The 27422-nt window shown below is 52.5% G+C and overlaps 14 protein-coding genes across 14 annotated transcripts; 9 read left to right on the top strand and 5 right to left on the bottom strand.

The window, feature by feature from the left end:
• Window positions 1-333: 333 nt before the first annotated feature.
• On the bottom strand, window positions 334-1026 carry P170DRAFT_357623 (lignocellulolytic auxiliary activity family 11 protein; the record flags this gene model as incomplete). Its single annotated transcript, XM_024844231.1, has 2 exons — window positions 334-833; window positions 879-1026. 2 exons carry the CDS (start codon window positions 1024-1026, stop codon window positions 334-336), a joined length of 648 nt encoding a protein of 215 aa, XP_024705064.1.
• A 1229-nt stretch (window positions 1027-2255) lies between these two features.
• On the top strand, window positions 2256-2783 carry P170DRAFT_447354 (RpiB/LacA/LacB family sugar-phosphate isomerase; the record flags this gene model as incomplete). Its single annotated transcript, XM_024850869.1, has 1 exon — window positions 2256-2783. One exon carries the CDS (start codon window positions 2256-2258, stop codon window positions 2781-2783), a length of 528 nt encoding a protein of 175 aa, XP_024705063.1.
• A 970-nt stretch (window positions 2784-3753) lies between these two features.
• On the top strand, window positions 3754-5352 carry P170DRAFT_465081 (glycosyl hydrolase family 79 C-terminal domain-containing protein; the record flags this gene model as incomplete). Its single annotated transcript, XM_024852297.1, has 1 exon — window positions 3754-5352. The coding sequence occupies one exon, from the start codon at window positions 3754-3756 to the stop codon at window positions 5350-5352; it is 1599 nt and encodes a 532-aa protein (XP_024705062.1).
• A 284-nt stretch (window positions 5353-5636) lies between these two features.
• On the top strand, window positions 5637-6307 carry P170DRAFT_357704 (beta-class carbonic anhydrase; the record flags this gene model as incomplete). The annotated part of the gene is made up of 4 exons (XM_024844236.1): window positions 5637-5722; window positions 5772-5809; window positions 5855-5997; window positions 6086-6307. 4 exons carry the CDS (start codon window positions 5637-5639, stop codon window positions 6305-6307), a joined length of 489 nt encoding a protein of 162 aa, XP_024705061.1.
• An 848-nt stretch (window positions 6308-7155) lies between these two features.
• P170DRAFT_456291 (permease of the major facilitator superfamily) lies at window positions 7156-8814 on the top strand (the record flags this gene model as incomplete). The annotated part of the gene is made up of 3 exons (XM_024851606.1): window positions 7156-7359; window positions 7405-7507; window positions 7556-8814. The coding sequence occupies 3 exons, from the start codon at window positions 7156-7158 to the stop codon at window positions 8812-8814; spliced, it is 1566 nt and encodes a 521-aa protein (XP_024705060.1).
• A 707-nt stretch (window positions 8815-9521) lies between these two features.
• P170DRAFT_384970 (phosphotransferase enzyme family protein) lies at window positions 9522-11380 on the top strand. The gene is made up of 4 exons (XM_024845702.1): window positions 9522-9585; window positions 9632-10294; window positions 10338-10562; window positions 10607-11380. Exons 2-4 carry the CDS (start codon window positions 9835-9837, stop codon window positions 11305-11307), a joined length of 1386 nt encoding a protein of 461 aa, XP_024705059.1. The 5' UTR covers window positions 9522-9585; window positions 9632-9834; the 3' UTR covers window positions 11308-11380.
• Window positions 11381-11958: 578 nt separating this feature from the next.
• Window positions 11959-12252, top strand: P170DRAFT_476043 (uncharacterized protein; the record flags this gene model as incomplete). Its single annotated transcript, XM_024853314.1, has 2 exons — window positions 11959-12093; window positions 12157-12252. The coding sequence occupies 2 exons, from the start codon at window positions 11959-11961 to the stop codon at window positions 12250-12252; spliced, it is 231 nt and encodes a 76-aa protein (XP_024705058.1).
• Window positions 12253-12540: 288 nt separating this feature from the next.
• On the bottom strand, window positions 12541-13850 carry P170DRAFT_409341 (glycosyltransferase family 32 protein). Its single transcript, XM_024846773.1, has one exon. It carries the CDS (start codon window positions 13810-13812, stop codon window positions 12625-12627), a length of 1188 nt encoding a protein of 395 aa, XP_024705057.1. The 5' UTR covers window positions 13813-13850; the 3' UTR covers window positions 12541-12624.
• A 666-nt stretch (window positions 13851-14516) lies between these two features.
• Window positions 14517-16296, top strand: P170DRAFT_437272 (acyltransferase family protein). Its single transcript, XM_024849326.1, has one exon. The coding sequence runs from the start codon at window positions 14581-14583 to the stop codon at window positions 16093-16095; it is 1515 nt and encodes a 504-aa protein (XP_024705056.1). The 5' UTR covers window positions 14517-14580; the 3' UTR covers window positions 16096-16296.
• Window positions 16297-16518: 222 nt separating this feature from the next.
• On the top strand, window positions 16519-18102 carry P170DRAFT_437271 (uncharacterized protein). The gene has a single exon (XM_024849325.1). The coding sequence runs from the start codon at window positions 16608-16610 to the stop codon at window positions 18042-18044; it is 1437 nt and encodes a 478-aa protein (XP_024705055.1). The 5' UTR covers window positions 16519-16607; the 3' UTR covers window positions 18045-18102.
• An 868-nt stretch (window positions 18103-18970) lies between these two features.
• P170DRAFT_409332 (putative GPI anchored protein) lies at window positions 18971-20008 on the bottom strand. Its single transcript, XM_024846772.1, has 3 exons — window positions 19737-20008; window positions 19516-19654; window positions 18971-19463 (listed from the first exon to the last, which is right to left on the bottom strand). Exons 1-3 carry the CDS (start codon window positions 19815-19817, stop codon window positions 19138-19140), a joined length of 546 nt encoding a protein of 181 aa, XP_024705054.1. The 5' UTR covers window positions 19818-20008; the 3' UTR covers window positions 18971-19137.
• Window positions 20009-21694: 1686 nt separating this feature from the next.
• P170DRAFT_192213 (uncharacterized protein) lies at window positions 21695-24549 on the bottom strand. Its single transcript, XM_024842708.1, has 4 exons — window positions 24146-24549; window positions 23537-24066; window positions 22214-23470; window positions 21695-22162 (listed from the first exon to the last, which is right to left on the bottom strand). The coding sequence occupies exons 1-4, from the start codon at window positions 24157-24159 to the stop codon at window positions 21867-21869; spliced, it is 2097 nt and encodes a 698-aa protein (XP_024705053.1). The 5' UTR covers window positions 24160-24549; the 3' UTR covers window positions 21695-21866.
• A 51-nt stretch (window positions 24550-24600) lies between these two features.
• On the top strand, window positions 24601-25170 carry P170DRAFT_476037 (uncharacterized protein; the record flags this gene model as incomplete). Its single annotated transcript, XM_024853313.1, has 2 exons — window positions 24601-24924; window positions 24985-25170. 2 exons carry the CDS (start codon window positions 24601-24603, stop codon window positions 25168-25170), a joined length of 510 nt encoding a protein of 169 aa, XP_024705052.1.
• Window positions 25171-25493: 323 nt separating this feature from the next.
• P170DRAFT_510223 (NAD(P)-binding protein) lies at window positions 25494-26731 on the bottom strand (the record flags this gene model as incomplete). Its single annotated transcript, XM_024854753.1, has 2 exons — window positions 26230-26731; window positions 25494-26179 (listed from the first exon to the last, which is right to left on the bottom strand). The coding sequence occupies exons 1-2, from the start codon at window positions 26462-26464 to the stop codon at window positions 25494-25496; spliced, it is 921 nt and encodes a 306-aa protein (XP_024705051.1). The 5' UTR covers window positions 26465-26731.
• Window positions 26732-27422: the final 691 nt, after the last annotated feature.

Here is a 27422-nt window from a genome sequence, read left to right as displayed (position 1 = left end):
CCCACCCGGAATTTCAACGTTATGACCGGGGACGAACAGTGGGCCTGAGGTTATCCCATCGCACAGATCACTCACTGCTGGATTCCACCTTTCCCGACAGGGACTGGAGGGAAATTGGTTACAATATTCTGCAGCAAACATGGGCTAGACTACTTCTGGACAATCGCAGGGTCGATCAACATGCCTTGTCCTATGTCACTCAGTGCATCATTAACCCAGAACTACACGGTCGAGAACACCCCAATTCAAGCAGCAATAAATTTCCCAATCCCTTCAAATCCATCCAATGACCAAACTAACCAAACCCTTCATCCTCGACTATAGACAGACAGCCTAACAAATAGGAAACGCCTCCGACGCCTCACTGACCCCATCATCATAGATGACCTGCTCCCCCGGCTCCCCCAAAACCGTATGCTTATTCTCCACCGTCTTACACCCATTCCCCACATTAGCCACAAACATATCCGGATACTTCTCCCCAACCGACGCCGCACTGCCACTTCCGCCGGTAATCTCCACATCCGCGCAATTCATATACATCTCGCGGTTTCCGACCAGGTTGAACCACGACCACGCAAACAGCGCCTTCCCGTTCGCCACGTCCTCGGGAAGTACGAAGTCATACTCCGTGGTCAATGGACACCCGCCCATCATCGACTCGATGACCTTGAAGGTTTCGCCGTTGTCGTAGCTCAGGGACAGCTGGCATGAGCCGCCGCCGTGGGTTGCTGACCCGGAGAGACTGATGTTGTAGGTCTGCCCGGCGGAGAAGGTGGCGGTTGTGCGCCAGGGGGTGTTCTCGTGGTAGCCTTTGCAGGGGAAGTTGGATCCTGCGGGGCTTAGTATTGTGCGTGCGATGCTGGGGGGTGACTTACCGCTGCTTTCGAGCGGACTGGTCATGGAGTAGTCGATGGTCGAGGGGTCGCTTTCGGGGTCGAGGGCGCTGCGCAGAGGGTAGGGCCAGCTTAGCTGCATGTGAGCGGAGGCGAGGCCGGTCAGGAGGAAGAAAGAGTTGAAGAGCATTTTGCTGGGCTGAGTTGAGTTTGATTGTGCTTTGTCTGATTCAGCTTTGCTTGGTTGATGCTTTACTGATTGAGCTCGAGCAGTGCACGCCTTTTATACCTGTGTTCGCATACAGCGACACTTCTCCCGACTCTGCTGGCCATGTTGCATTGCCCCCAAGTTGCATGCCTCAGTTCCATCCTCAGTTCATCACTCCATCTCATCCATCCGCAAAGGCTTTCACATGCCCCAAACACCGACTACTACACAATATACATTCTTCAAGATACCGGTATCTTCAGCGCATGCAACCTACTTATCAGGCTTGGCTCCCTTTGGGCCAGGCACGCCAACCAGACCCCTGTCTTCGGATGATCGCAATCTCCGCATAAGGTCTGATGTTACTCCGCAGGGGATCCGGGGATGGGATCCACGGAGGTAATGCCGTCGGATCTAGGGTTGCAGTCGCAGCACTAGCCAGGCACTCGATGACAGTGATCAACGTGCAGAACTACATCGCTTATCTAGACTACAGACCGATCCAATCGCAAGACTCGCTTGTTCTGCAGATAGATTACCATCACTAGCCGCCCGTAGCTTGAAACCAACGCTACCACTGCTGGACTAGTCGGCTACGCGCGAGTCGCATCGGACGCTTGGCGTTAATTTCCAAGCTCAAGCGCTAGTCGGGATTTACTACGCTCTGATCCTACAGTTGCTTCTCGGCCTGGTAGCTTTCCATGTCGGCTGTAGGAGATTTCAGGGAATGGAGTTGTCAGGCCTGGACCAATGCCATTGTGAGGGTATTGTTGGAAGATCTTACCAGTTGATTTGATTGGTCGGCTTCCCCGCATCTCCGCAGACGAACAATACCTTAGACCTGCACAGGGCAGAGCATGGCATTGTGTAACTGTCTGCATCAGAATTGCCTTTACACAATATCCTATCTACTTGGAGAGATGTAATCGGAATTGCCTTTCCTGTCATCCCGGACCCATCGTTCATCCATACACAAACACCAATCATCCGCCATTGCCCGCCCGTCAACGATGTCATAGACAGGAATAGCCTTTTCCGAACCAAACTGGCACTCTCATCCAGCCTATGAGGCGACACCGACTTCACCTACATCTAAAATCCTCTCATATATCTATCCTCACCTCTAACCTCTCCAACCCAGACAGAATCCTGAAAATAATACCAAGACACAATCTTCAATCCCTACCTCAAACCAAAACCCTCAAAACAAAATGACAACCAACACAACCCCCCTCCGCCTCGCCATCGCCTCCGACGACGCCGGCCTCGAGTACAAAACCGCCCTAAAAGCCACCCTCTCCTCGCACCCCCTAATCTCCAGCATCACCGACGTCGGCGTCTACACATCAACCGACAAAACCGCCTACCCGCACCCCGCCGTGGAAGCCTCCCTCCTCGTCCGCAACGGCCACGCCGACCGCGCACTCCTAATCTGCGGCACGGGGATGGGCGTGTGCATCGCTGCGAACAAAGTCCCCGGGATTCGGGCAGTGACGGCACATGACTCGTTTAGTGTGGAGAGGGCGGTGTTGAGTAATAATGCGCAGGTGCTGTGTTTTGGGCAGAGGGTTGTGGGGGTAGAACTGGCGAAGAAACTGGTGACGGAGTGGTTGGAGTATCGCTTTGATGAGGGGAGTGGGAGTAAGAGGAAGATTGAGGTGATAAGTGAGTATGAGAGGGGGTTCCGGGCTGGGAATTGGGGTGGGATCGGAGGAGATGAGGCGATTGCGATTGATTGATTCATGCATTTGTTATCTGGTTCTGTGTTTTCGGTCTTGAGAATGGGTTTAATGAATGTATAATATGTTGGATTGTATGTGGGCTATGGCCACGCTGGTTGAGTGTGACTGTATTAATGTTGACTTTTCTGTTCGTCTTTATCGCTATTTTAGGCAATTCCTTCTCTGTCTGCAATGTTGAAAGCTGGAATATCCTTGTTTCACCAGATCGAGCATCTCAACACCCTTCTCCCGGAAGTCTGTTCCATTCCTCCACATGTTCCGTTTCAGTTCGCATAGGACTCCTAAATCTGAGTGCGAATCATGAAAGTTTCAGAAACTAGGAGCGTGTGTAGACAGTATACCAATACAAGATGCCAATATGCCCTGAGACAGACACATGAACCGGATCGCTCGCCCAATCAATTTCAGTTCGGACTATCGGCGGAAGGTTCTAAGCTTATCTTGCCTTGGATTGAGCTTTGGTCTTTTGATATGTGTAACCGCTTCAATTCCTTCGACACTAAATACACATAGTTGTCATGTCAGCCATATTTATGGTACTCTCAGTGCTTATTCTATCGTAATACTCAACACCTGAGATTCTCGTTGAAGCAATGACCTCATTCCGGTGAACATTCAGAATGCTTCAGATTAATTCCATGGCCAATAGTACACAGTCCTCCACCAACGCCAATTAACCGAGATCTAGATTAATCCGGAGAATTGCTGATCTCAACCCCGCATCCCCGCGTCGGCTCATCCCGAAATCCGGTGGCGCATTTTCCGCTGCCTATAGACATCGTGCAAACAAATATCGTACGATCTTGGTATGACGTGGATGTCGATCAGGGCCATGCTGAATCCATGCAACGGATAAATACATCCCACCGGAGAAAGGCCATCAATTCGCCGAAGGATGCAGTTATAAAGATGCCTCCCCAGCAGCATTTGTCAGTGCTTGCAGCTAGATATCAATTCTACCTCCAAAATGAAATACCTCTCGCTCCTCCTCCTCTCCAACTGGGCCCTCGCGTCCATCTCCATCCCCCTCAACACCACCCGGCGAATTCTCCGCCCCGACCTCTACGGCTACTCCATCGAGCCCTCCTCCCTGACCCCCTACCTCCAAAGCGACCTCGCCGCCACCGTCCTCGGTCACATCGCCTCCATCGCCGGCACCCCAGCCACCATCCGCGTGGGCGGCAACATCGCCGACCAGACCATCTTCGACGAAACCCTCTCCGTCCCATCGCTCGCCCTCCCCAACGACACCGTCGTCGACACCCTCACCATCCAAGAATCCTGGTTCCACAACTGGACGACCTACTTCCCCCCGTCCACCCCCTTCATCTACACCCTCAACCTCCGCAACACCACCTCCTCCTGGTCGACCGCCATGTCCCAAGCCTCCGCCGCAATCCGCATCCTCGGGCCCTCGCTCTCCCTGCTGGAACTCGGCAACGAAATCGACCACTACATCTCGAAGAACTGGCGTCCCTCCACCTGGAACACGACCTCCTACACCGCCCAATGGAAGACTCTAACCCACCAACTCACCACCGCGCCATTCTACACCAACGCCTCGCATAAACCCCTCTTCCAAGCCGCCGTCTTCGCCGACCCCCCCCTCGTCCCAGACCAACACGACGCCCTCGACGACTTCGACATCGTCAACGTCACCCGCGCCGGACTCATCAACCCGCGCCTGATCAAAAGCTACACAATGCACCTCTACCCGCAATCCACCTGCGACCCGCCCCGCGAAGCCAGGCTGAGTCTAAACCTCCTCTCCAACCACTCCGTCATCCGCACAAACATATCCCAATACATACCCCAAGTCGCGGCCGCAGAGCGCGCAGGGAGCATACTCACCCTGGGTGAAACAAACTCTGCATCATGCAGCGGTCGATCAGGCATTAGCGATACCTTCGGGGCGGCGCTGTGGGCGGTAGACTATGTGCTGCAGGCGGCGAGTATAGGGCTACAGCAGGTTTTGTTTCATCTGGGGCATGTGAGTGAGTACTCTGCCTTTACTCCGCTGCCGTATGAGTATAAAGGGGAGAGGTTGGAGGCCGGGGTTAGGGCGCATTTCATGTCGCATTTGTTTTTGGCGCATGCTGTTTCCGATCAGGGAGTTGGGGGGCAGGGAGAGAAAAGGAACGGGGAGAGGACGATTTCAGCACTGCCTGGGGATGAGGATGGGTTTAGTGGGTATGCGGTGTTTGGGCCCAGGAGGTTGGAGAAGCTGGTCTTTGTGGATTTGGGGGTTTGGAATTCCACCGAGGGGACGGGGAATCCGTCGACGTTGAGAGCGACGGATTCGGAGTTCAAGTCGGACGGGGAGAGGCCGGTGAGGAGCGTGGAGGTGAAGACGGGGTGGAGGGCGGGAGAGAGCGTGGATGTGTTGAGACTGCAGGGGCCAGGCACGAATGCGAAGAGTCAGGTTAGTGTGTCCGGGCTGGAGGTGGATACATTGACTGGGGCGTTGGTGGGCGAGAAGAGGGAGGAGAAGCTGGTTGTTGGGGATGGGGGGTTGGTGCAGTTTGAACTGCAGCAGGCGGAGGCGATTTTGTTGCAAGTGAAGTAGCCGGATGTCATTTGTATGGAGAGAGTGTCTATACCCCGAACCTGCCGTGTTGGTATTGCTACTACTTACCATAAATGCACAGAATTCGGGATTAGCCCTTGTGATGCATTAAATCAAAAGAAAAGGGTAGCTTCGAGACGCATGAACAAAGGATATATTGATCTCGTCATCTCACTAATCGTCCCAAGCACGCCATCAGCCAAGCATCTACAAAGCGGGGAGTCAACACTGCAGACCTTCTCATCTATCGTACCAGCACCACAAAACACTCACAATAAGGCATCATGCCCGTAGCCGACGAATTTGAATCCGCCAACGCGACCTACGCAGCGTCATTCACAAAAGGAAACCTCCAGCTTCCACCGAAGCGGTAACCCTTCCCATCCCATCCAGGAACCTAGAAGCTAAGCCGACTTCAGAAAAGTAGCCATCCTGACATGCATGGACGCGCGAATCGGTAATCTAATTCCACCTACACCCCGATACCACATACTAAGAGCAGCAGATCCAGCGAAAGCCCTTGGCCTCTCCGAAGGCGACGCACACGTCATCCGCAACGCAGGCGGTCGCGCATCAGACGCTCTTCGCAGCATCATCATCTCGCAGCAGTTACTGGGAACGAGGGAGATAGTCATTATACATCATGTAGCCCTCCTCATTCCCCTTTACCCTGGCTCTGTTCCCTTTTTGTGCATACATTTCATGGCATGCTAATGCAATATTGTGATGATAGACAAACTGCGGCATGCTCACCTTCTCAGACGACCAGCTGCGATCGCAGATTCGGACACAGCTAGGCCAAGATGCAGATCATATTGCGTTCCTACCGTTCAAAGACCTCAGACAGAGTGTGCTTGATGATGTGGCGTTTTTGAAGAAGAGTGAGTTGGTGCTGGATGTGCCGGTGACGGGGTTTGTGTATGAGGTGGAGAGCGGGAGGGTTGTTAGGGTTTAGGTTTTGGTTTGGACTTCGATGGTAGTTGGATGGTTATTTGGTTGTTGATGCAGACTATGGATATTGAGTAGTCTGTTACGCTTGATTGATTTTGGTCTTTGCCAACGTGGGGTTAAGAGTCTGAAGTAGAAGCGTAGTCAATTCATGAGTTAGTTAGTTCAATGGAAATATCTGAAAAGCCGAGTGAGATATGGCGCGCAAACAACTAGGCTTTTCAAATGTAAATAAAAGCCAGCAGATCAACTCTAGATGACAGTCAACCTGCAGGAGAAATAGCAAAGACACCAATATAAGCCCATCAGTCCAAGACTGCAGATAAGCCTGACCTCTACGCCATACGCTAGCGCCCGATCTCGCTGTAGTCCAAGATCATCCCCACCCGGATGGCGCCATCACTTGTTAAGCGTCGGGAAAATGCCGCTATTGCACAATCACGGAGGCGATGGCATAATCGAGAGCGATTCTTTGGCCTTGCTGCTTTCACGAAATAGGGTCGGAAATTATGAATATGATGTATTATCAGGAACCTTCGACAGTATTGTGATTTCGATATATAAGCCTAGAATGGCTTTCAATGCCATATTTACACCTCGTCAATCACATTATCTAGCATATGGACGACTAGCCAAACCCTAGCTAAGGCATGTCTATCCCTGTATGTCAACATTCGCCATCACTTCTCCACTATAAACGCGAAGGATGATTGCACAACCGCCGTCCAAAATGACTACCAGATCAAAGCCTAGATCAACGGGTTTGACGCAGGATTATTTAACCTTGCATCCCTGCCGGAGAGCCCCTCCTCTCGAGTCGACACCAGCTCTACATCTCCAGGAGTCAACTGAGCCATGGGGAACAAAGACGAGGCCCAGGTCTCCACGCGAACTCCGGCAAAGACCGTCCAGGAAAAATATGCCGACGTCACGCTACGACTTATCGAAGAGCATGACGATGAATTCGGACCGTTGACAGAAGAGAAGGAAAAGCGACTGCGACGAAAGCTGTACTGGAACATCATGTTCCTGCTATCCGTCATCAACATAACTCTATTCGTAAGTATCCCCCTCCCTCTTCCAAAACACCTCCTAAATCATCAGATCGACAAATCCACCCTCGGATACGCCGCCATCCTCGGCCTCTTCGAAGAAACCGGCATCTCCAAAGCCCAATACAACAACCTCAACAGCTTCTTCTACGTTGGTCCGTCCCCTCCCCCTCTCACCCCCTCCAACCCATCTAACAATCCAGGCTACCTAATCGGCCAATGGCCCGGCCACTACCTCATGCAACGCCTCCCCTTCGGCAAATTCGTCTCCGGCGTCATCTTCTCCTGGGGCGTGATCATCTTCCTCCACTGCGTCGCCACGAAATACGGCGGGCTCGTCGTGCTCCGCCTGCTCCTCGGCGCCGTCGAAGCCGTGATCGTCCCCGCCATGGAAATCACCCTGGGCATGTTCTTCAACCGCGCCGAGCAATCCTTCCTCCAACCCATCCTATGGATCACCTGCATCGGCGCCCCCATCCCAGCCGGCTTCATCTCCTACGGCCTCCTGCACTCCCACGTCTCCATCCTCCCCTGGAAGCTCTTCATGATCGTCATCGGCGGCCTCACCGTCCTCCTCTCCATCTGGGTCTGGTTCGCATACCCCAGCAACCCCGCCGAAGCTCGCTTCCTCTCTCTCGAAGAGAAAGTCCAGACAATCCGGCGCGTACATATCTCGCAGCAGAGCTCCATCGAGCAGAAGCAGTTCAAACGCGCCCAGTTCATCGAGGCTCTCCGGGACCCCGTCTCGTGGCTATTTGCGCTGCAGGCGTTCACCCTCATGTACTGTAACAACTTGAACTACGGGCAGCAGAACCTCCTGACGACGTCGATCGGGGTGTCGGAGCTGGGTTCGACGTTGGTGGCTGCGGCCGGGGGAGGGTTTGGTGTGGCGTTATGTGTGGTGGCGACGGTTATGCTGAAGTGGTTTTCGAGGAATCTGGCGTTGCATAGTGCGTTTTGGTGTGTGTTGGCGATGGCAGGGGGTATTGGGATGGTGACGATCAACTGGGAGAAGAAGCTAGCGCTGCTGGCTTGTATGCTGATCGCGGAGAATACGTACGGGGTGACGTATATTATCGCGCTGGGGTGGACGACGTCGTCGGCGGCGGGGTATACGAAGAAACTGACGCGGAATGGCATGTTCATGGTGGGGTATAGTGTTGGGAATCTGGTGTCGCCGCAGATCTGGGTGGAGAGTGCGGGTCCGAGGTATTATGGCGCGTGGGTGAGTATGATTGTGGTGAGTTGGGTGGGGACGCCGGCGATTTTGGGGGTCGTACATTGGATTCTGAGCAGGAGGAATCGGGAGAGGGAGGAGTGGGCGGCGGAGTTGAGTGAGGATGAGAGGGAGGGCTGCGTCGAGCAGCTGGATGAGAGTGGGCAGGTGGTGAGGAGGAAGGTCGATCTGGCCATGTTGGATTTGACGGATTTGGAGAATCGGTTGTTTGTGTATCCGATTTGACTGTCATCAAACATAGATAATATGGTTGAGTGGGGAATAGGATGTCAGTCTCCAGATCAGAGTTAGTATCTAGTGAAGATACGATATAGATACAGTTCATGTTGCTTATATAGTGACGCTGGCTGTTTACTGTTATGATCAGGTCTGATCTACCTCATAATTATATTTACCGTTCAGCAGTTCTACATATTCGCACGGCACAGCTGTTCTAACTACTCGGTTCTAACTTCGACGCTAACTACACAAGATTGAGCCTGGACCGAGTCTATAACCGGGTTCTGACAAAACACAGGAACCAGAGCCAGGACAAGAGAAGACTTTTTAAGACAGATCAGCTACAATGCCTGAAAGGTGTGACATTGAATTAACTTGGTCAGCTTCGCAGGGTTACTGCTTGATGTTTTTGACGCTGTTGGCGGTTTACTTGATCAAGTTGATTCTTACGATACGTTAAGTCAATGGTCTAAAGACCACACAAATGAATCCATGACCTCCTCAATAGCACCCTAGCGATACAAATCGAAGGACACCTTGGAGCTCGTAGGAGATAACTGTGGGTAGGGAAGGTAGGTAGAAGTGGATGGGACGAGCTGGAATAATCTCCGGGATTTAACTCACATTCGCGGGCGCGTCTGGTTCTCCATTCTCTTGGCATTAGCATCACCACTACGACCCTTGAAATGAAGACGCGATTGCTCCTCCACCGCGTCCAATCTTCTTGTCGACGCGTCTCGCTCGTTTCCCGGATCTACCGCTCATCCCACCAAATCGGTCAGTCCATCTACACCCTCCTGTCCATCAGTGCTAATAGACCCAGCGACTTCGCCAAAGGAGCTATTCTCCTACGCGTCGGGCAGATTTCTTCACGATGAAGAGATTCGATTACGCGAGCGCTATGTAGAATTCAATCCAGATGCTCTTCTGCAAGAGACTGAACGGTACGTGGGCCGATCCCACGGGCCTGCTACGTCCATCGCCAAGCTCGCGGAAGGGGGCTTCAATCGCGTTTTTCAAGTGACCATGGCGGACGGATTCGAGGTGATTGTAAAAACTCCGTACAGCTTTGCCTGTCCCAAGTACTATGCGACCGCGAGTGAAGCGGCGACGTTGCAATATCTTCGCCGCAGGGGGATTCCGGTCCCTCAGGTTTATGGATACTCCGCGTCCAAGGACAATCCTGTCGGGATGGAATACATCGTTATGGAAAAGGCGCAGGGAGCCAGTTTGGCGACGGTGTGGCGAGATCTGAGCAAGAAACAGCGACACACACTCGCGTCGAGCTTCGTTGAGATCGAGAGAGGATTCTTCGATCTCCCGTTCACGTCCATAGGAAGTATCTATTTCAAGAACGATATCCCGTGTGAGCTTCGTGCCCCGTTATATGATCCTCCTACTGAGAGCGACTTCTGCATCGGCCCAACGGCAGACCCCATGTTCTGGCATGGGGCACGCGCTAGCTTTGATCTCCATCGTGGGCCATGTAAGTACATCCTCCGTCTATGTGTTCAGTCTAACGATTCCAGGGATCGATCCCAAAGGGTACCTGGTCTCGACGGCAGAAAAGGAAATTGAATGGGCCCGGCGAATTGGGAAACCTATCGAGCTCGACTTCCCGCATAACGGCGTCTTCCCGGGGGTCAAGGATCCTGAAACCTACATCGACCTCTTAAACAAGTACCTTATGCTTGTGCCGTACCTTCTTCCTAAGACGAAGAGTCCATTGAATCGGCCAACTCTTCGTCATCCAGGTCTGTTCATTTAGCTCCCGCAAAAACGCAGCTAACATTCGTAGATCTGAACCCCAATAATATCTTCATCTCGCCCGACACCGGTGCCATATCTTGTATCATCGATTGGCAACATGCCAGTTTGGAACCACGCTTACTTTCTGCCGGCTATCCCCGAGCATTCGAGAGTCCCGATCCTTCACCACCCCTTGAGCTGGTCGAGACAGCGCCTCCAGCCGACGAAGACATGACCCGTGAAGAGAAAGCCACAGCAGACGAACTCTACCGCCGGCGCCTACTCTTCTACTACTACCGCATCTTCAATGGCCACCTGAACAGGCCGCATCTGGAATGTCTCCGGGACCCGCTCCTCCTTCCTCGCCAACACCTCGTGGACAGGGCTAGCCGACAATGGAACGGAAACACGATGGCCTTGAAAGGCGCTCTCCTCCGGATGATCGAGTACTGGCCTCATCTGCCGAACACAGAAGGAGTCTCGTGCCCCGTGCAATTCTCCGACGCTGAGGTCGATGGATTCCACGAGCAGGAGCAGTTGTGGTTTAACCTGAACAGCGTGGTGGATCATTGGCGGGAGCAGATCGGGGGCTTGAGCGAGGACGGCTGGGTCAGTAATGAGATGTATGATGAGTCGGTACGGAAAGTTGCGGAGCTGAAGGCTTCTCTGATTGCCACTGCAGAGGGGGATGAAGAAGATATTGCTCTTCTTGAAAAAGGGTGGCTCTTCCGAGATCGCGATGAAAGTTAAGAATAGCTAGTGCCTGGTAGCTGGGACCTGTGGATATGATCTCAGCTACCGGTAGCTTGATCGGGTATTTTGGCCATGTGCTGCAAATCGCGGACGAGATAGCACAATCAGAAGTAATAACTGCTGAGTCGATGGACTTCCTCTGGTTTTGATAGAAATCACTTTTAGTGTCCACAATCTTGATATCTTATTATTTTGAGCATGTACACGACTAGAGCAGAGATCCTAGCTAGGACAACTGCCTGTCCCTGTATGACACAATTGTGATTATGAAGCTCGAAATATATAACCCGCCCCTCCGCACCATTTCCTGCCATTCATTCTGAAGCGGAACAGAACTTCTCGAGAGTCTGAACACAGAACGCCTGGACGCGTTTTTGATTAGCCTCCAAAATAAATGGTATTTCCTCGCTTTCTCAAAACAGCACGTGCACACCGTGTAGTAGATGGCCGCGGTAAAAAGTAGGCAAACTAACACGACAGTTAGTCCCTGCACCAGATAAGAAGATACTATGCCTGTACAAAGGCCTCATCAAGCCGCAGGCGTTTATTATTATATAGATACGCACGATGAGGATTAGACTGAAACACTTCCTTTATAAAATAAAATAGACGGAGACGGATAGGTGCCGGTGTGATTTGGGCTCGCAGATGCCTAAGCATATCCTCATGGAGTGCCCGCTGCACACCACTAGTCGCAGGAAGCTGATAAAGCACCTCGGGAAAATTAAGGGACTGCGTGGGCGGGTGCAGGACTATAACGCAGTCCTAGGGAATCCGCAGACGGTATGCTATATTACCAGACACATGCAACAAACTGGCCTGCTCTAACAGTTCCGATTCGCCCAGCTAGAAGACGAGGAGAAGGAGGAGAACCTGGAGCATAATACCCTACTTGCAGGTCTCGAACTAGACGACAAAGATAATGGTTACACGGAATCGTGAGGGAGAGATACAGTTCTATCTCTACCAGTGATGCGCAGACGGGAACACCTACATAGAACAGAGCGGAAGGAGTATACAGCACCACGAGGGATCGAGCGGTAGACACGTGGCAGGCATGTGGCAGCTGCATTTAGTTGTTACTTTTTGCTTATCTACTTCATTTGTGGGATTCTAATATAGGCGTTTAGTATACGAGATTCTGCTTTATTCGGCGAAGGGCCTGCATAGCCCGTTATACCATAGATGGGCTTTATCAGGTTAATAAAATCTTGATTGATAGATTGATTGATTGATAATAAACGATCAAATTTCCAAGGGAAGAGGAAGGAAAATGAGGTAACAAGAGAGAGTAGAACAAGAATGTCGAATGCATCACAAACTGTCAAAGGCGGGCTGCGGCGGTGGTTCCATATTCTTCAACGCTTCCCCTATCGCCTGAAATGTGGCAATCTGCTGCTCCTGTTCCGTCTGAGGCAGGGCAGCAAAAGCAGCTGTTTCTTCGTCCCACTTCTTCACGCAGTCCACGTTCCAATTGCACCTCTCAACCTCCGCAAAGATAGGGTGATAGAATCGAGGGTGCTGTTTTGGCCACTCAGAGGCATGGTAATGATGCTTGACCAACGCATTGCGCGAATTATGGGTGCCAGAATCGGAATGACCTTGCCCAGCGGCGAACGCTTCAACCGTCAGGACCAGAAACCCTCCAACAACTCTGGACTCGGGGATATCATGGAACGTATGCCATGTCACGGCCTCGCCGGTGGTACGGCTCATTTCAGATAGGATGGCATCCGTAAAGGCAGAAGGCCCGGTGCCTGTTATCACATCATCGAAGTCCAGCTGAAGCTCTGAGATCGGCTTTCCTTGCTTGATGGAGAGGTCATCGAGCCAGTGGAGGATATTCTCGACTATTCGCATCATCACGGGCTGTCGGGGCTTGCACATGAAGGTCCATTGGCAGAAGGATTGCGATTTCGGACCCAATATAGGATGGTCGCGGAACTGCGGCTCATCAATTTCGACGCCTATGACCATGTCAATATCCCTTTCGTCATGAGTGCTTGGGATGAATCGCTCGACGGGTCTCAACGCTTCCACGTCTATATCAGCATAGAGACCTCCTTCTATGTACATCACAAGGTACCGAAGCAGGTCAGCTTTGAGAATCGGCGCAGTCAACGATCGATACGTTTCAACAATATCTGGTCGATTCTCCCCGGAAGGTCCGAAATTCGTTTCGACGTAGTCGAGGTCATTCTGGTCGGTCAGAACCTCGTACCGATAGCCTGGGTTTTTCGCAGTCCAGCTGCGTGCAACCTCGATGTCACGTCCGTCAAATTCCAATGGGTTCACCTTCCAAATCTGCCAGATTTTCCGGGGAAATCTTTCCCCAGCATTGGCCGTCACCTGGGTAGAGTATGATCGAGTATCGTCAAAGTCGTGTGATGTCCTGGTGACGCAGAAATAGATGAATAAGAACAATGCTACCAGGCCTCCATGCGTGAATCGACGCGGCCTCTTTGGAAACAGACCGATGGGCACGAATCTTTTCTCCATCATGACTGTGCTTGTGATGTGATCTTATTTACCGGCCTCTTGTCTGGGGAAAAAAGGTGAAAGATCGTGAGCCCGGGGAAACATAGGCTTAATTTCCCGCTCGTTTAGATTACATACAGTACGTAGCTTTGTATTTCACATGTGGTCTTCACTGAATCTGCAATACACTGCCTCGGGTTGTGTTAGTCCCTAACAGCTTGGAAGCTTATGTCTTGTTTGCAGGGCGGTCCTGTCGGTAATCCCGCGAGCAGGGTTGCAGCCACTGGTATGGGAACGGTGTAAATTTCAAGATACACCGCATCATTTGGTGGCGTCCGGACGCTCTTAGTTGATTAGCCAGACTAAATAGTAGGTAGGGATGTGGTGGGGGCAGCCAATTGTTGAAAACACCAATCGTATCCGTATGATACCCATGGAGCCCACTCAAATGCGGCCCAAAACCTTGTCAAATTGCTGAGGTGAGATCGTGCTTTCGCGGCTTCAGCCACTAAATTATTTTCCCCGGGGGGTCTGCGTTCAGACCCCGCCTTGCGGAGGTAGGAAGGCGAGTCCGCAAAGACCTGGCCCTGGCGTAGCCTATACCGAACGCAATCTAGCAGCAGCCTCGGCACCAGTGGGTAGGAGCACTAGTCACTGTACGAGTCCATACAATTCACATGTTATCGTGTTACCAGAAGCTGTTTAATAATTCCCAAGAAATGCGACTTGGGATTTTATTGATCGTCTTCTTCGACCTTCAAAGGACTCTGGCAACTTCAACTCTTGCCGCCCATGCCCACCCTACCCACCTCAATCGAGAGCTTCTCGCCTCCGTTGAACCTGAGCCCCGAAAGAGTCATCGAGGGTGGACAGTGGAAACCACAGTTAGCCCAGAGGATACAACCTCGTCATGGAATGTCGTCTTTCTCATGGATGGCCCGTTTCTTGCCCTCTGTTTTTACTGGGCCGACAAATGGCGACACAAATACGATTGAAAAGCAACGACAGCGTACCAGGCCGACCGCATACCTAGATGGATTGCGAGGCTTTGCGGCTCTCCTGGTCTACTGGGCACATCATGAACTTTGGGCCCACGATGGCGTAGGAGCGGGAAAGGCCTTCGAGCTAGCCTACGGTTACGACAACAAGTACTATTTCGCATGCCTTCCTGGTGTCCGAACGCTCTTTGCCGGGGGTCATTTTGCCGTCAGCGTCTTCTTCGTGCTCTCTGGGTACGTCCTCTCAATGAAGCCATTGGGATGCATCCAGGATGGCGACTACGCTGAACTAGGTAAAAGTTTGTCCTCGGCGGTATTCCGCCGATGGTTTCGTCTCTATATACCTGTCATTTGCACGACACTTAGCTACATGACGTTTATGCATTTCTTTAAAATCCGCACGATCACGGAGCTTCAAGGAAGCTACCTCTCGGAGCTATGGAATTGGTACGCCGAGTTCAAGAATTTCAGCTTCGTTCTGCGAACCGGCGGTGAGCCTTGGTTCACGTACAATATGCATACTTGGTCTATACCGGTCGAATATCGAGGCTCTCTGGCCGTTTACACCGCCGCCATCGCTTTTGCAAGATTTCGCCGCAACGCCCGGCTGATTGGTCAAGTCGCATTGGTGGTATACTTTTTGTACATTGCGGATGGGGCGCACTTTGCCATGTTTATTGCTGGTATGCTTTTGAGAGATCTCGATCTCCTCGCCATGCGCAATGACTTGCCCAGCTTCTTTCACAGCCTGGAGCCCTTCAAGTCTGCCATTATGACTTTCCTCTTCTATGTCAGCCTCTACCTCGGCGGGGTCCCATCGCATACGGATAACGTGCAACAACTACGTGACTCACCGGGGTGGTATCTCTTATCATTCCTGAAGCCACAGGCAGTGTTCGACTACAAGTGGTTCTACCTGTTCTGGGCCGCTGTCTTCCTTGTCTCGTGCACGTCTCACCTTCCGTGGCTCAAGGCATTTTTTGCAGCCCCGTTCAACCAGTACCTCGGCCGCATTTCATTTGCCTTCTATTTAGTCCACGGCCCGGTTTTGTGGATATTGGGAGACAGGCTCTACGCTGCAGTGGGATTCGCGCTCGATTCACATGCCCAAAATTGTCCCTGGTGGATTAATCGTTTTCCCCTGCCTACTCGTGGTCCTTTTGGGCTTGAGGTCAACTTCCTCATCCCACAGCTGGTTTTGCTGCCCTTGACCCTCTGGCTTGCAGAGGTCACGACTAGACTAGTTGACGATCCCGCTGTGAAGCTCTCTCAGCGAATGTATCAAGAGGGGCTGGTCGACAGAATCTGACAAATATCCTTGGCTTTATGATCCGCTTATTTGTTCTTTACACCCTCATGTAAAGCCTACCCTGCATTATAAATTCTTGTATGATAAAAGTCGTAGCAATTCTTGGCGTCCTTAGGTCCGAGTACGCCTCGATTGTGAAGACTTCCCATGGAAGTACTGTATGTACACCATGGGTCTAAGACCGCAGTGGAAAAGCTTGTCAGATTCTTGATTTCGGCATGTGATATTCGTAGTTTTACCTCAATTGTCACGGTCGCTATTAAGTCGGTCTTGGAAGTTGTATCTAGCGAGGACTCAATTTCATGCGCCCAGGGTACGCTGATTACCATACACACTCCCCATCGATGACTAGTGGCAAACTGCCAACCTTCAATTCAGCCCACTCCCCGCGTCCGTCGGGGCCCCGTTTTCTAGTCAACGCGTCAGTGATCGGCAGCTCGTTTTCTGAAATACAGATTATTACCTCCTACTGTTACATCCTGATGCTCTACTCTCCGCATGCCAGACTAAACATGGCTAAAAAGGCAGCCATGCGCCTGGTGCTTGTTGCAGGGCTATTGTCCGCAGTGATCCTCGTCGCGAAACTTCAATCCCACCATCTCGACTTGCAAACCGCTTTTCTATCCACGCATCACTTCGCGGTTGGTCGATATGGGCAGTCACACAGGAATGCTGGGAAATCCGAGACAGCTTGCTCAGGTGTCCCCGACCGCGAAGCCTGGTCTTACTGCCGAGATGGAAAACCCGCAGACGAGGACGGAAGAGGCCCTACATTCGAAGACGAAATATCTCAAGGCCACCACATATTGTACTCGGTATCGAGTGCCGATCGGGAGTATTTTGAGATTGATTTTGGGAGGAGGACTGTGATAAATCCCAACATCATCCCCCATCCTGAACTACCTGACACCTGGATCGTCACTGCACAACTTCATAACCCTCCTTCGGCTCGAATGGCATCAGTCTGGTTTGCGGAACTGGTCTGCAATGCGGCGTTCTCAGAGGATAAGCGACTTCTGGGCTGTCTGGAACCACCACTGCAATTGCCCATCCCAGCGACGTTCGGTGACTCCAGCAAGTGTGTCGGCGACATTTCACACTTTAGTCTCAGCGTCGGGCCTCATGATGCAAGGGTATTCTACGGGCCCGAGATTCCGTACACTCTGTACGGCTCCAATTCTTTCTTCACCTGCTTTGGGCAATGGATCTCCGATTTTCGAATCTTGGTGGACTGGGGCCTAGACACGGTACATGAACACGAGTTCCGCCAGTATCGTGAGCTTCAGCGTCCATGGCCATGGAATGCCGTTGAGAAGAATTGGTTCCTGTTCTGGGACGACGTTGGACAAATGTTCATTCACCATGATATTGCACCGGCGCGAATATTCGCGAAACTCGAGCTCGACGGATCCGTTGGGCCAAACTTGGCTCTGGCGACCACGACGTCTGACCAAGCGTGTCTCCAGAGATTCTTGCCTCAGAGTACGGACCCAACGGAGAGCATTCATCAAGCGACAAACTCGCTCGCTATCACTCTCTGTGCAAGATCGGACCAATCCTGCCGACCCGATACGAATAATACCTTTGTGCTTTTCATCATCCAGCGAAAGACCTCACGCGGCCTGCGCCCCGTATATGAGCCATATGTCGTGCTTACTCGGCGTTCTATGCCCTACGAAATCTATGCCGTCTCGTCCAAACCAATTTGGATTTTTGGTCGCAGAACGGCAGCGAAAAAGCCAGATGTATCTTCTTCAAAATCACACTCAGACGGCTCCGAGATGCTCTACATGACTAGCATCAGCTGGAAAAGCCAAGGCCAGAAGTATCACGGGTACAGTGATGACACACTGTTCCTGGCATTCGGTAGGGAGGACTCGGCCGCTGGCGGTATCGACGTTACCGCGCGAGACCTCGTAGCAGAGCTGGGTATGTGTGCGGGGTTCTAATTTCATTCTGTACTAGCAGTTCAGGCGCCTTGCAGGTCTCTTTTTCTTTTTTTTTTTTTTTCAGTTATCTTGAGGGTAAAGGCGATCTTGTTACGATGTATAATACGTAGATGTGCTTGAATACTGGGGATTCAATCCAGCACCGAACAAATCCCTGTCAATACACGGAAATTAAAGAACGAACAAAAGGAGAAAGATCACCAAACTACCCTGTCAGATCCTTGTCAGTCTCCAATTCACCTATTATTCGCAGGGGATCCAGACCACCCACCGGCAAAGGCAAGGATATCTTCCTATCTTGGTCAGTGGCCTGGTTCATTTTCACATGATTTTTACCACCATTCTGCCTGACATTGATCAACCGAGGTGAGTCCCGACCATGGAGGAGCATGTGTCCAGGACTCGAAATAGTTAGTGCCGGGATGCTTAAGCCAGGGATCCTGATCCTCCACGACGGGCGTATGCTTTCTCCGGGGTAAGAATGACAGGAATTGCTCGATGCGGGCAAGACCATGCATCACTACGCAGTTGGGACCAGGACCGTGCGCGGCTTGGTGTCTGTTCTCGTCCAAATCGGGGCGTTGGGCGAACTTTCGCGGAAATCAGTCGCCACCGAGGAAATGAGATTTCAGCAAGGGACACAGTGACGCGGCCCGAGAACTGACTGGCAGCACGCCACGAATAATACCTAATCTAATGGCCCAGAACCAAGGACGGATTGAAGTTGTTGTTCTAATTTCGATTGGTTTGCCGTTGCCAATGTTGCATCCAATATTACCACTAGAGTGTTTTCGGTAACCATGTCTGTCGATGGGACTTCTGTTTGGAGGACTCCGATCGTCGTTATCCTTTCCGTCGATAGTGACAATCGAATTTGAGAACACTCTAGGGTCTAGATGGCACAGTGCTGAAATGTACCCTGCAGTCAGGTTTTCCACGGCGTTGCGATTGTATAATGTATTCTAAGATAGGTCACAGTATAAATTATTGTAGATTGAGATAGCTTGGTAGCAAGACGCTACCAGCGTCGTATTAACTATATCAGACAACGGTGGAGTGGAAAGAACCTCTGACGATTTATCCACGCCATTCTCTAGACCAGGAACATCATGCTAGCAAGCAGGATGGAAACACCGGCCACCCGAGCAGCTCCGGATTGAATACCAGAGGATCGGTTGGACAAGGGGATGCTCGAAGGCGAGGCAGTGTTAACCGTGGATGAAGCCGTGGAACCCGTAGTCGAAGTCATGGAGGCCGCGAGCCGAGTCTGAGGGCCTCTCTCTATTCCACTGGCCGTGGTAGAATTAAAGCTGCTTGATGTGGTCGGAGCAGCAGTCGATGCGGGAGCTGAGTCCACCGGCGGGATAGAGATCGGCTGGCCAGCACCAGAGCACAAAGACACGACGACTTTGGAAACGGCTAAAGGGCATGGTGAGAGGAATCATACCCGGGGGAGTGTGGCTTCTCATACCTTGCTGGTCCGTGACATCACAATCTTGCTTGACGCAAGGCACAACCTGTTCCACAAGGCCCGTCTTTTGGCAATGGCATGCGAAGTCCGTCAGCTCAGAGCAGCCATCCGCACCAAGGGCCGAAGTGAGACATTTAAGCTTCAAGCGGAAGAAGGAAAAGAGAGTGTGGGTTAGCTATGAAACGAGATATGGACCGGGGGGTTGAGCGGACAGGTCTTACCGAGCATTGTGGGATATTGGACAGTTGGGCTCTGGTGATGGCACAGGCGCCGAGCACGACAACCGTAGCAGCCAGACGCATTTTGGCTATGATGCGGAAACGAAGGGATAGATAGCCTGCAGGTTGTCTGGCGTGAAGGGGCTCTCAACGCGACAAGCACAATAAAACTTGAATGTATCCACCGACTAGTCTTATATGTACCAGCACTCCAGGTCCAATTTTGAGCCAGCGGAGTATCCCGGGTACAAGCACATTATTCGTGTCACTTCATTGGTCGCGTAGAGCTATCTACCTCGATTTCTCTTTTCCGTTGTCTCAGTCGGCTCGTGTCTTTTCAGACTTGGTCTGCTGGTTTTTTGTACGGAGTAATCCCGTTACCATGATACGGTTGACGCTGTAATCAAGTGAACAAACCAAACCAAAGATTGAACGAGGCTGAGTCCCAAATCCCAGACAGAGATGGTTTAGCGTGGTCCTTTGGCTCTGTTGTTGGAGTGTTTGTACCGTAACTTATGTCGTTTCCCACATATGTCTTTAATTGAACGAAGTGGAGCCGGCCTGGGGGGTGTGCGGGGTCATTAGAAAACCTCTCCCTATCCTATGTACTTTGAACAGGATTAAGCACCTCTGTTGCGCAAGGTCATGATTCGGATAACTTGTCTGTGCGTCAATTTAAAGAGGTACCGTACTGTACACATAGAGAATTCCAAACAAAGCCACAGCACCAAAAGGCTCCATGATCCCAACCCACACGAGATACTATGTGGACAGAAGAACTGCGTCCATAGGGTTTCAGAGATGTCTGTTCGGGTACACGGGAAAGGTTTTACAAACTTCATGCATCCTTTAAAACAGAATGCTTGCTCCAGGGCCATGCTTCTTGTTCTAGTGAACGAGATCATGATTGCCAGTATGTCTGACCAACTAGAAGGAATGTAACTTGTTTATGTGAAGCAATCTTCCATCAATAGTTTAAAATGAGAGTATTTTACTGCAGGCAGATGTTCACAAGCAAACGAGATGCAGTAAGTGATGACAAAGTGGAGACTATCTTTTGTGGATTTGCTGGCCAAATTAGCAGCAGAGGCATTGTCTGGTGGTGAAATTTGTATTGAGTCTTACCTCTCAGAGATTTGAATCTCCGAGTCTCGGATGGCCCGGTCGTGCTTTTTGGTCATAGGCTGCTTATGGAGATTGGATGGAGCTTCGAAATGTGTTAAGCATTGATTACATGCTTCTGCATGTGGGGTAACACGTCCCATTACTTCATGCCAACACCCATACCCCACAAAAGTAAGGGTACTGGCTCATGGTATTGATGGTGGCGCGTATCGTTCGATGCACTGTGTCAGCTCTGAACATTTGGAATTGCGAATGAAGCTACTGACCCTTTCGACTTTCTCTAGAACCCTTGAACGGGTGGCAAGAAGGAAGTTTGTATCATCTTTGCGTTCAAGGTTGTGGCGTTGTGACAAATCTCAACTAACAGGATGATGAGCATATGTATCGCATTCAGTATTCTTTTTATATTGTGTGACGTAGGATCTATCGCTCAGCTTAACTGCAACTGGACATAATTTGTAGCCTAACAGCACCGGTATTAAAATATAAAGTATAATATAATAGATTATTCCCCCCATGCTTCCTGCAATGAGAAGTCTTGCAAGAATGCAACGCTTAATCTAGTATCCCAGTCTCCTAGACATAGATACAAAGCAAACCAAAGCAAACCAAAGCTAACAAGTCTATCATTCAATCCCATCTGTCGCAGATCATGGAACGTCATTCATCGTCATAGGGTCGCCATGTGTGGGGATAACGGTACCACGTGTGATGACTACCCATGCCCCATTCTTTGGATGGATCAGTCAATCGCAGGGGTGAGCGTCACGATCCACAGAACAAGGACGGAGTCTGCGTGGTAGGTCACGTAAGGTAGGAGTAGATTCTCAGGATTCCCGATGTCTCAAAGGAACAGATATCATGTAAAAAAGAACAGAAAAAAAAAGAAAAGAAAAAGAAAGAACCAAAATACCGGACTGACTAAAGCTGGTCCATGCTCAAGCTCATGCTCAACTCCGTCAATCATGCAGATCCACCATCCACCATCCACCTCCACCAAGAGTATGTTCAGAAGAATAACGCTACCTCGAAATCCTCCGCCGGAAGACTAACGTCATACCCCGGCTGGAATTCAACAATCATGTCCTGTCCCTCGGGGATCTCGCGAACAACGGTATCGTCGATGACGATGCGCAGGCCGGCCTGGTTCACGCGCAGGAGACGAACGATGCGCTCAGGCGAGATGTCGCGGACTTTCGAGAGCTGGCTTTTCAGGTTCCCCACGGTGCGTTCCATCAGGTATAACGCGCGATAGTATTCGTCGGTTTGACCGTCGACTCGGCAGAGGACATAGAAGCATGCAACTGTACGGTCTCGTTAGATGGTTCTAGACGACGGATTGAAAGGGGGCTTACCTGCTTTTCCATGGCCGCCTCGACTGCGAATAGGCACATTCTCGAGCGTTTGCCCGTCGTTGGCGGGTGTCTGCAGACTGGAGCGTGGAACGTCCGAGCCCGGATACCCGCTCGTCTCGTCGCCTCGGTCCTCCAGCATTTCCATCCACTCGGTGTCGGTGTTCATCTCCGACGGCATCTCGCTCTGCGTGGCTGACCGTGCCGGTGGCTTTGGGCTGGACGTGCCGCTCGACAATTCGACCGGAAACTGATCAGGATCGTCTTGATCGCTGGCTCGCAGCGAGAGCACGCTGGTCGGCTGCGACGACGTGAACACCTTGCGCAGTTCAAACAACTCCTGGTAGAGATCCTCGCCGGTGGAGAAGCTGTGCGCGCGACGGGGCACCCGGCTGCTACTGGGCTCGGCGTCCACCGACTCCAGCAGATGCTCGGACGGCCGCGACGACAGCGGCACGCGCACGCGTTTTTTCTTCCCCGGCGCCTTGGTGTTGTAGAACTCGGCCTCGGCGATCTTCTCCTCCATCTTCCGGATGGCCCGACGCAGGTGGATCGTGTCGTTGGAGAGCTTCCGCTCGGCGCCGTGGTCGCGGAACACCTTCACCTTGCAGTAGCAGATCTCGGTGCTGCTGGGCGCGCCCGGTTGCTGGATCAGGCCCTGGGAGACCAGCTCGGTTTTGGCGCACAGCCGCAGCGGCGCGCCCTTGACGCCCTTGGAGAGGCTGAAGTCCGTGGACAGGCAGTTGAAGGCGACGTGCATCTCGCAGCCGACGCGCACGGCGTGCGGATCGACCGTCCACTCGACGCAGAAGCCGTCGAACGAGGACCCCTGCAGCTCGACGTGGGCGGCACCCTCTTCGCGGAACCCGTCGTTGCGGACGTTGACGAACTCCACGGCGGAGAGCTTCCCGTCTCGCTTGCGGGCTTCGCTGAGGCCGCGACCGTCTCGCCAGAGGCGCCACGACCCGGTCGGGTCCTCTCGCTGCGCGGCGTTGTCGAATGAGATGCGAACGTACGTGCGGTATCGAGCGGGGTGGACGCGGAATGACGGCGGTCGTGTGTCCGTGACGGAGATCAGATACGGCTGGCACCGGTTCAGGTAGGTGACTGGGATCTCCCGTGTCTGGTTGAATGTCGCTGTGGGTGCATGCAGGGTCACTCGGTATCGCAGAGCCGGCGAGTCCTGGGATCGGTGGTCCAGAGCGACCTCGGGGTCGTGGGGGAGGGGCCCATGCAGCGAGTCGGGTTTCGATGGGATATCTGCCGGGTCAGAGTCGACCATCAAGGGGAGAGGGGGCAGGAACCCCAGAGCCGGGTCGAACGTACCTTGATGGAAGACGTTGCCTTGCGTCAACAGACCCAGCGAGTCGTATTCGGAGTGACGGCGCAGAAATGGTTCGGGGGAATTGGTGAGTCCTGACAGCATGGGGTCGATGAAGTTCAAAGGATGGTGAGACTGCAGGGGATGGCCAGGCAAAGGCTCGTCTGACAGATTGGCATCGAGATTGGATATCCGACTCCAGATCCACGGGTTGGTCGACCCATTGCAGTCGTGAGCGGGCGTGTGCAAGTCTCCCGCCGGGCTATGCAGCACAGTACACATGCGGCTGCCGGCCAGCGAGCAGGAGCAGTTCTGACGGGTGATGGGAGAGAGAAACTGGACGGGGCTCTGGTCGGCCATCACGCTGTCCTTGGGCACGTGGTCGGCGTCCTGAGGCTCCTCAGGAACCTGAGGCACCGCATGGTCGGCAGGGTCCCTCACCGGCGTCTGCGGCGAGTACGATCGACTGGCTACGCTGCCAAACTGTCGCTGGAAGTCCCGAATAAAAGACTCGTCTGGTTTCTGGGCGGTTCTCCTTGACGGGAGAAAAGTCAGTGCGTCGTGTGCCATGAAAAACAGGGATATGCATTCCGGATTGTGCGAGGTCAATTTACCTTTTTCCGAACATATTGGGTCGATCTACCAGAGCGGTTTGGGCTGTGCTTTCGACCAGTGTATGTCATTGACTTTGCTTTTAATCTGATTGATCTGTTTTCCTGATCTGCCTTTGATCTGTTGGCTAAGTTGAGGTTATTCTTAGGTGCGAGTGAACAACAAGTATGAAGGTTAAGTCACCGTCTCAGGAAGCCTGAGTCAGCGACTAAGACGCGCAGGGCAAGCCTAAGCAAAGCCCTTGGCCGAGAATAGAATTGAGCTTATGCTAATGATAATGAAGGAGGAGCTGCAGAGGAGACTCCGGCTCAGCAGTCAGGCCTTTAGTGGAACGTCCACGCAGGAGAGTACGAAACGCTAGCGATAGGCCAACGCCATTCACTGACCACCAAGTTCAGGATGAAGCCCAATGGGTCGATCTGGGGAATAAATAACAAGGTGGTGCTGTATAGAGGCTATGTGCTGCATCGAAAGCCGTCGAAAATGGCTGACGGTTCGAGAAAGATCTTCGCGGATCTATAGGAATTCACGAGCCCTGGAGACTTTGCCAGAACGACAATATAAGGTCTTTCCGTCGCAAAACTTCAGAGTCTTGACGAATGAATCTCCCGAGGAGTCAGTTGGACCACGGAACATCGTTGGGCCACACAATAAACTCGTCGAGTCGGTGCTTTCATCTGCCCCGTCGAAGGTGCTCGATCGCGCCACGCACTTCGGCATTGCGCCACGGACGACGGCCCTGTCCAACGGGCGACCCACCGACCACACCATACCGGATGAGGTAGGCCTGCGGGACGATCTGGTAATGCCACGGCGGCGCTGATTGGGCCGGCATCTCAAGCCGCCATCGAGGGCCGGACTAAGCCGGAATGGGCGGATTTCTCGCTTCTCTGCGGCCCATCTATGTTTCAACGACATCTTCGTCTGCCCGGAAACGTGGCAGGCCTCTTTCGGATCTGCCGTCGACCCGTGGAGCCTACATTTGGATGTCGTCTTGACTCGCCATCCCAGTCGTTCCAACTTATAACCGCCGTATTCCCAGAAGTCTTGGGTCTGGCGATTGACAGGGTTGCAGCCGCTTCTGGTGGGAGGGATAGCACTACTGACGAATTCGCACAATCCTGGTGGGTATTGAAATGCAAATTTTTGCGATGTGAGATATACATGTCGATGGTCTTAGTAATCTACTGTCAGGTGTCTTCATGGTCGACAGAGGATTGCTGGACCTGAATCAGGCGTTGATGGCTTAGGGGGTGGCAGGAATTTCGACAGTCCCGTGCAGCTGCCTGACTGCCTTCGTTCCTGAGGCCACCTCCTTTCTTCAACTCACTCACCCTCAGAGGGAGTTTGTTACCACGCCGTGTGTCCACCATCCACCACGATCGACGTCCCCGTCATATAGCTACTGGCATCGCTCATCAACAACGCCGTGATCCCTCGAAACTCCTCCGGCCGCGCCAGCCGTCCCAGCATGTTCTCCGACTCCCAGATCTGCTTCGTCTCCGGCTTCTGTTCCATCACCATCCGCGCCATCGGCGTCTCGATGTGTCCCGGACAGAGGCAATTGACACGGATCACGCCGTCGCCGCGTCCCCATTCCATCGCCAGACTGCGCGTCAGCTGCACCACCGCCGCCTTGGACGAGTTATAGATCGCCGACGTCATGCCCTTGTTCGCAATCAGCCCGCTCATGCTCGCCACCAGCAGAATCGTCCCGGCCATGTCCCGCTCGCGCATCTGCGCCGCCGCCGCCGTCGCCGTCGTGAATAACCCCGTGTAGTTGATACCCACCAGCCGCTCGACGTCGTTCGCCGTGTGCCCGATCGCAGACTGCACGTGGTTGACGCCTGCCGCGGCAATCAGCCCATCCAGGCGGTTGTTGTGGCTGGCGATCGATCGCATCGTCTCGGTGGTGTTTTTCTCGTCGCGGACATCCACTTGTCGATAGTGCAGGGCGCCGCCGAACGCCGGTCGTGCGCGTTCTCTCGCCGCGTGGAACTCGTCCTCCGGCTCGCGAAGCCGGTCTAAGCAGTATACTATCGAAGATATCAGTCGATCGGTCGACCCTCCATCAGAACGCACATACCCTCTCCGCCAGCCTCAGCCAACGCCTCCGCCATCGTCAGGCCCAATCCTCTCGCTCCACCGGTCACGGCGAACACTCTGCCATCGAGCTGAAACTCGGGGAACCGCTTCGGAGCGTCAGGGGTGGATTGATGTTGACCATGTGTGTGGGCCAACGCCCGGACTGGATATAATCTCCTAGACTGGAAGACGTTCCGGTTGGCGGGTGGTCTTAGGGTTGAGATTCGCAGCGCCATGTTTGGACGTTTATCTACCGTGGATGTCGTTGGATGGAGAGATGCCGATGTGGGTCGTGGTGGATAGGTAAGTCATTCCATCTCATCCGGAGTACTGCTTGTTTCTCGGGATCAACAATGCACATTGTTTCTTTTCTACGGCATTATCTAGAGACAGGAGGGTTACGTCAACGAGACGTTATAGAGCATTACCACGCCGAGACTGATCGTAGGAACAAGATACATAATTGAAGGATTCTACCTATCGCTACATCCAAATAGAATCTCAGTAAGAGTACAAGGATCACAGGAAGTCCGCGATCTGATTGGCGGGTATGATGTCTTGACATCGCGGTGACGTAGGCGGATGACTGATGATTTAATTGCACGTCTTACATAATACGAAAGCTTGTAGATCAAAAGTTCAAGGACCCAATCCTACAAATGAGTCAAACATATTCAAGCCACCCGAGTTGTGGCGGAATGATCCAACTCGCTCGAAAATATATCTCAGACCGAGACAGCCAAACCCCGTCCACTGCGGTCAGACCATCGGCAGGCAGGCAGGTAGGTACGGTCGGAGTCCGTGTCTATCACCTTACATTAGCAGCAAGAAGAGCATATAATTGGCAGAAATCCAATCGTCCCTCCAGCCGGGAAAAGTTGGCTCGGAACGCGTTGACCAAGGAAATCGTCCAGGGCCGGCATTCGGCGCTGCTGATTGGCGGGAGGCGTGCCGTCGGTGGAGGCCTGAGGTTCCATGCGTTCCGTGGGCGGTGCGCGGGTTGTAGATGGCTGGGATCGGTGGAAATTAGTGGTGGGTGGGAAATTTCATTCTCTAGATTTTTCTTTTCTTTTCTTTGGTTGAAAAATGGCCATTGGTTCGTCATGATTTTCAGAGTGGGTGGCTGTAGAAGTTACGAGTAGAATGGAGAGAACAGACATTTGCCACCGTGGGGAAGAACTCCATCGAAGATAC

The sequence above is a fragment of the Aspergillus steynii genome, assembly GCF_002849105.1.
Source record: "Aspergillus steynii IBT 23096 chromosome Unknown P170scaffold_4, whole genome shotgun sequence".
NCBI lineage: Eukaryota > Fungi > Ascomycota > Eurotiomycetes > Eurotiales > Aspergillaceae > Aspergillus > Aspergillus steynii.
Note: the sequence above shows the minus strand (reverse complement) of the source record. Positions and strands in the feature narration are given on the sequence as shown.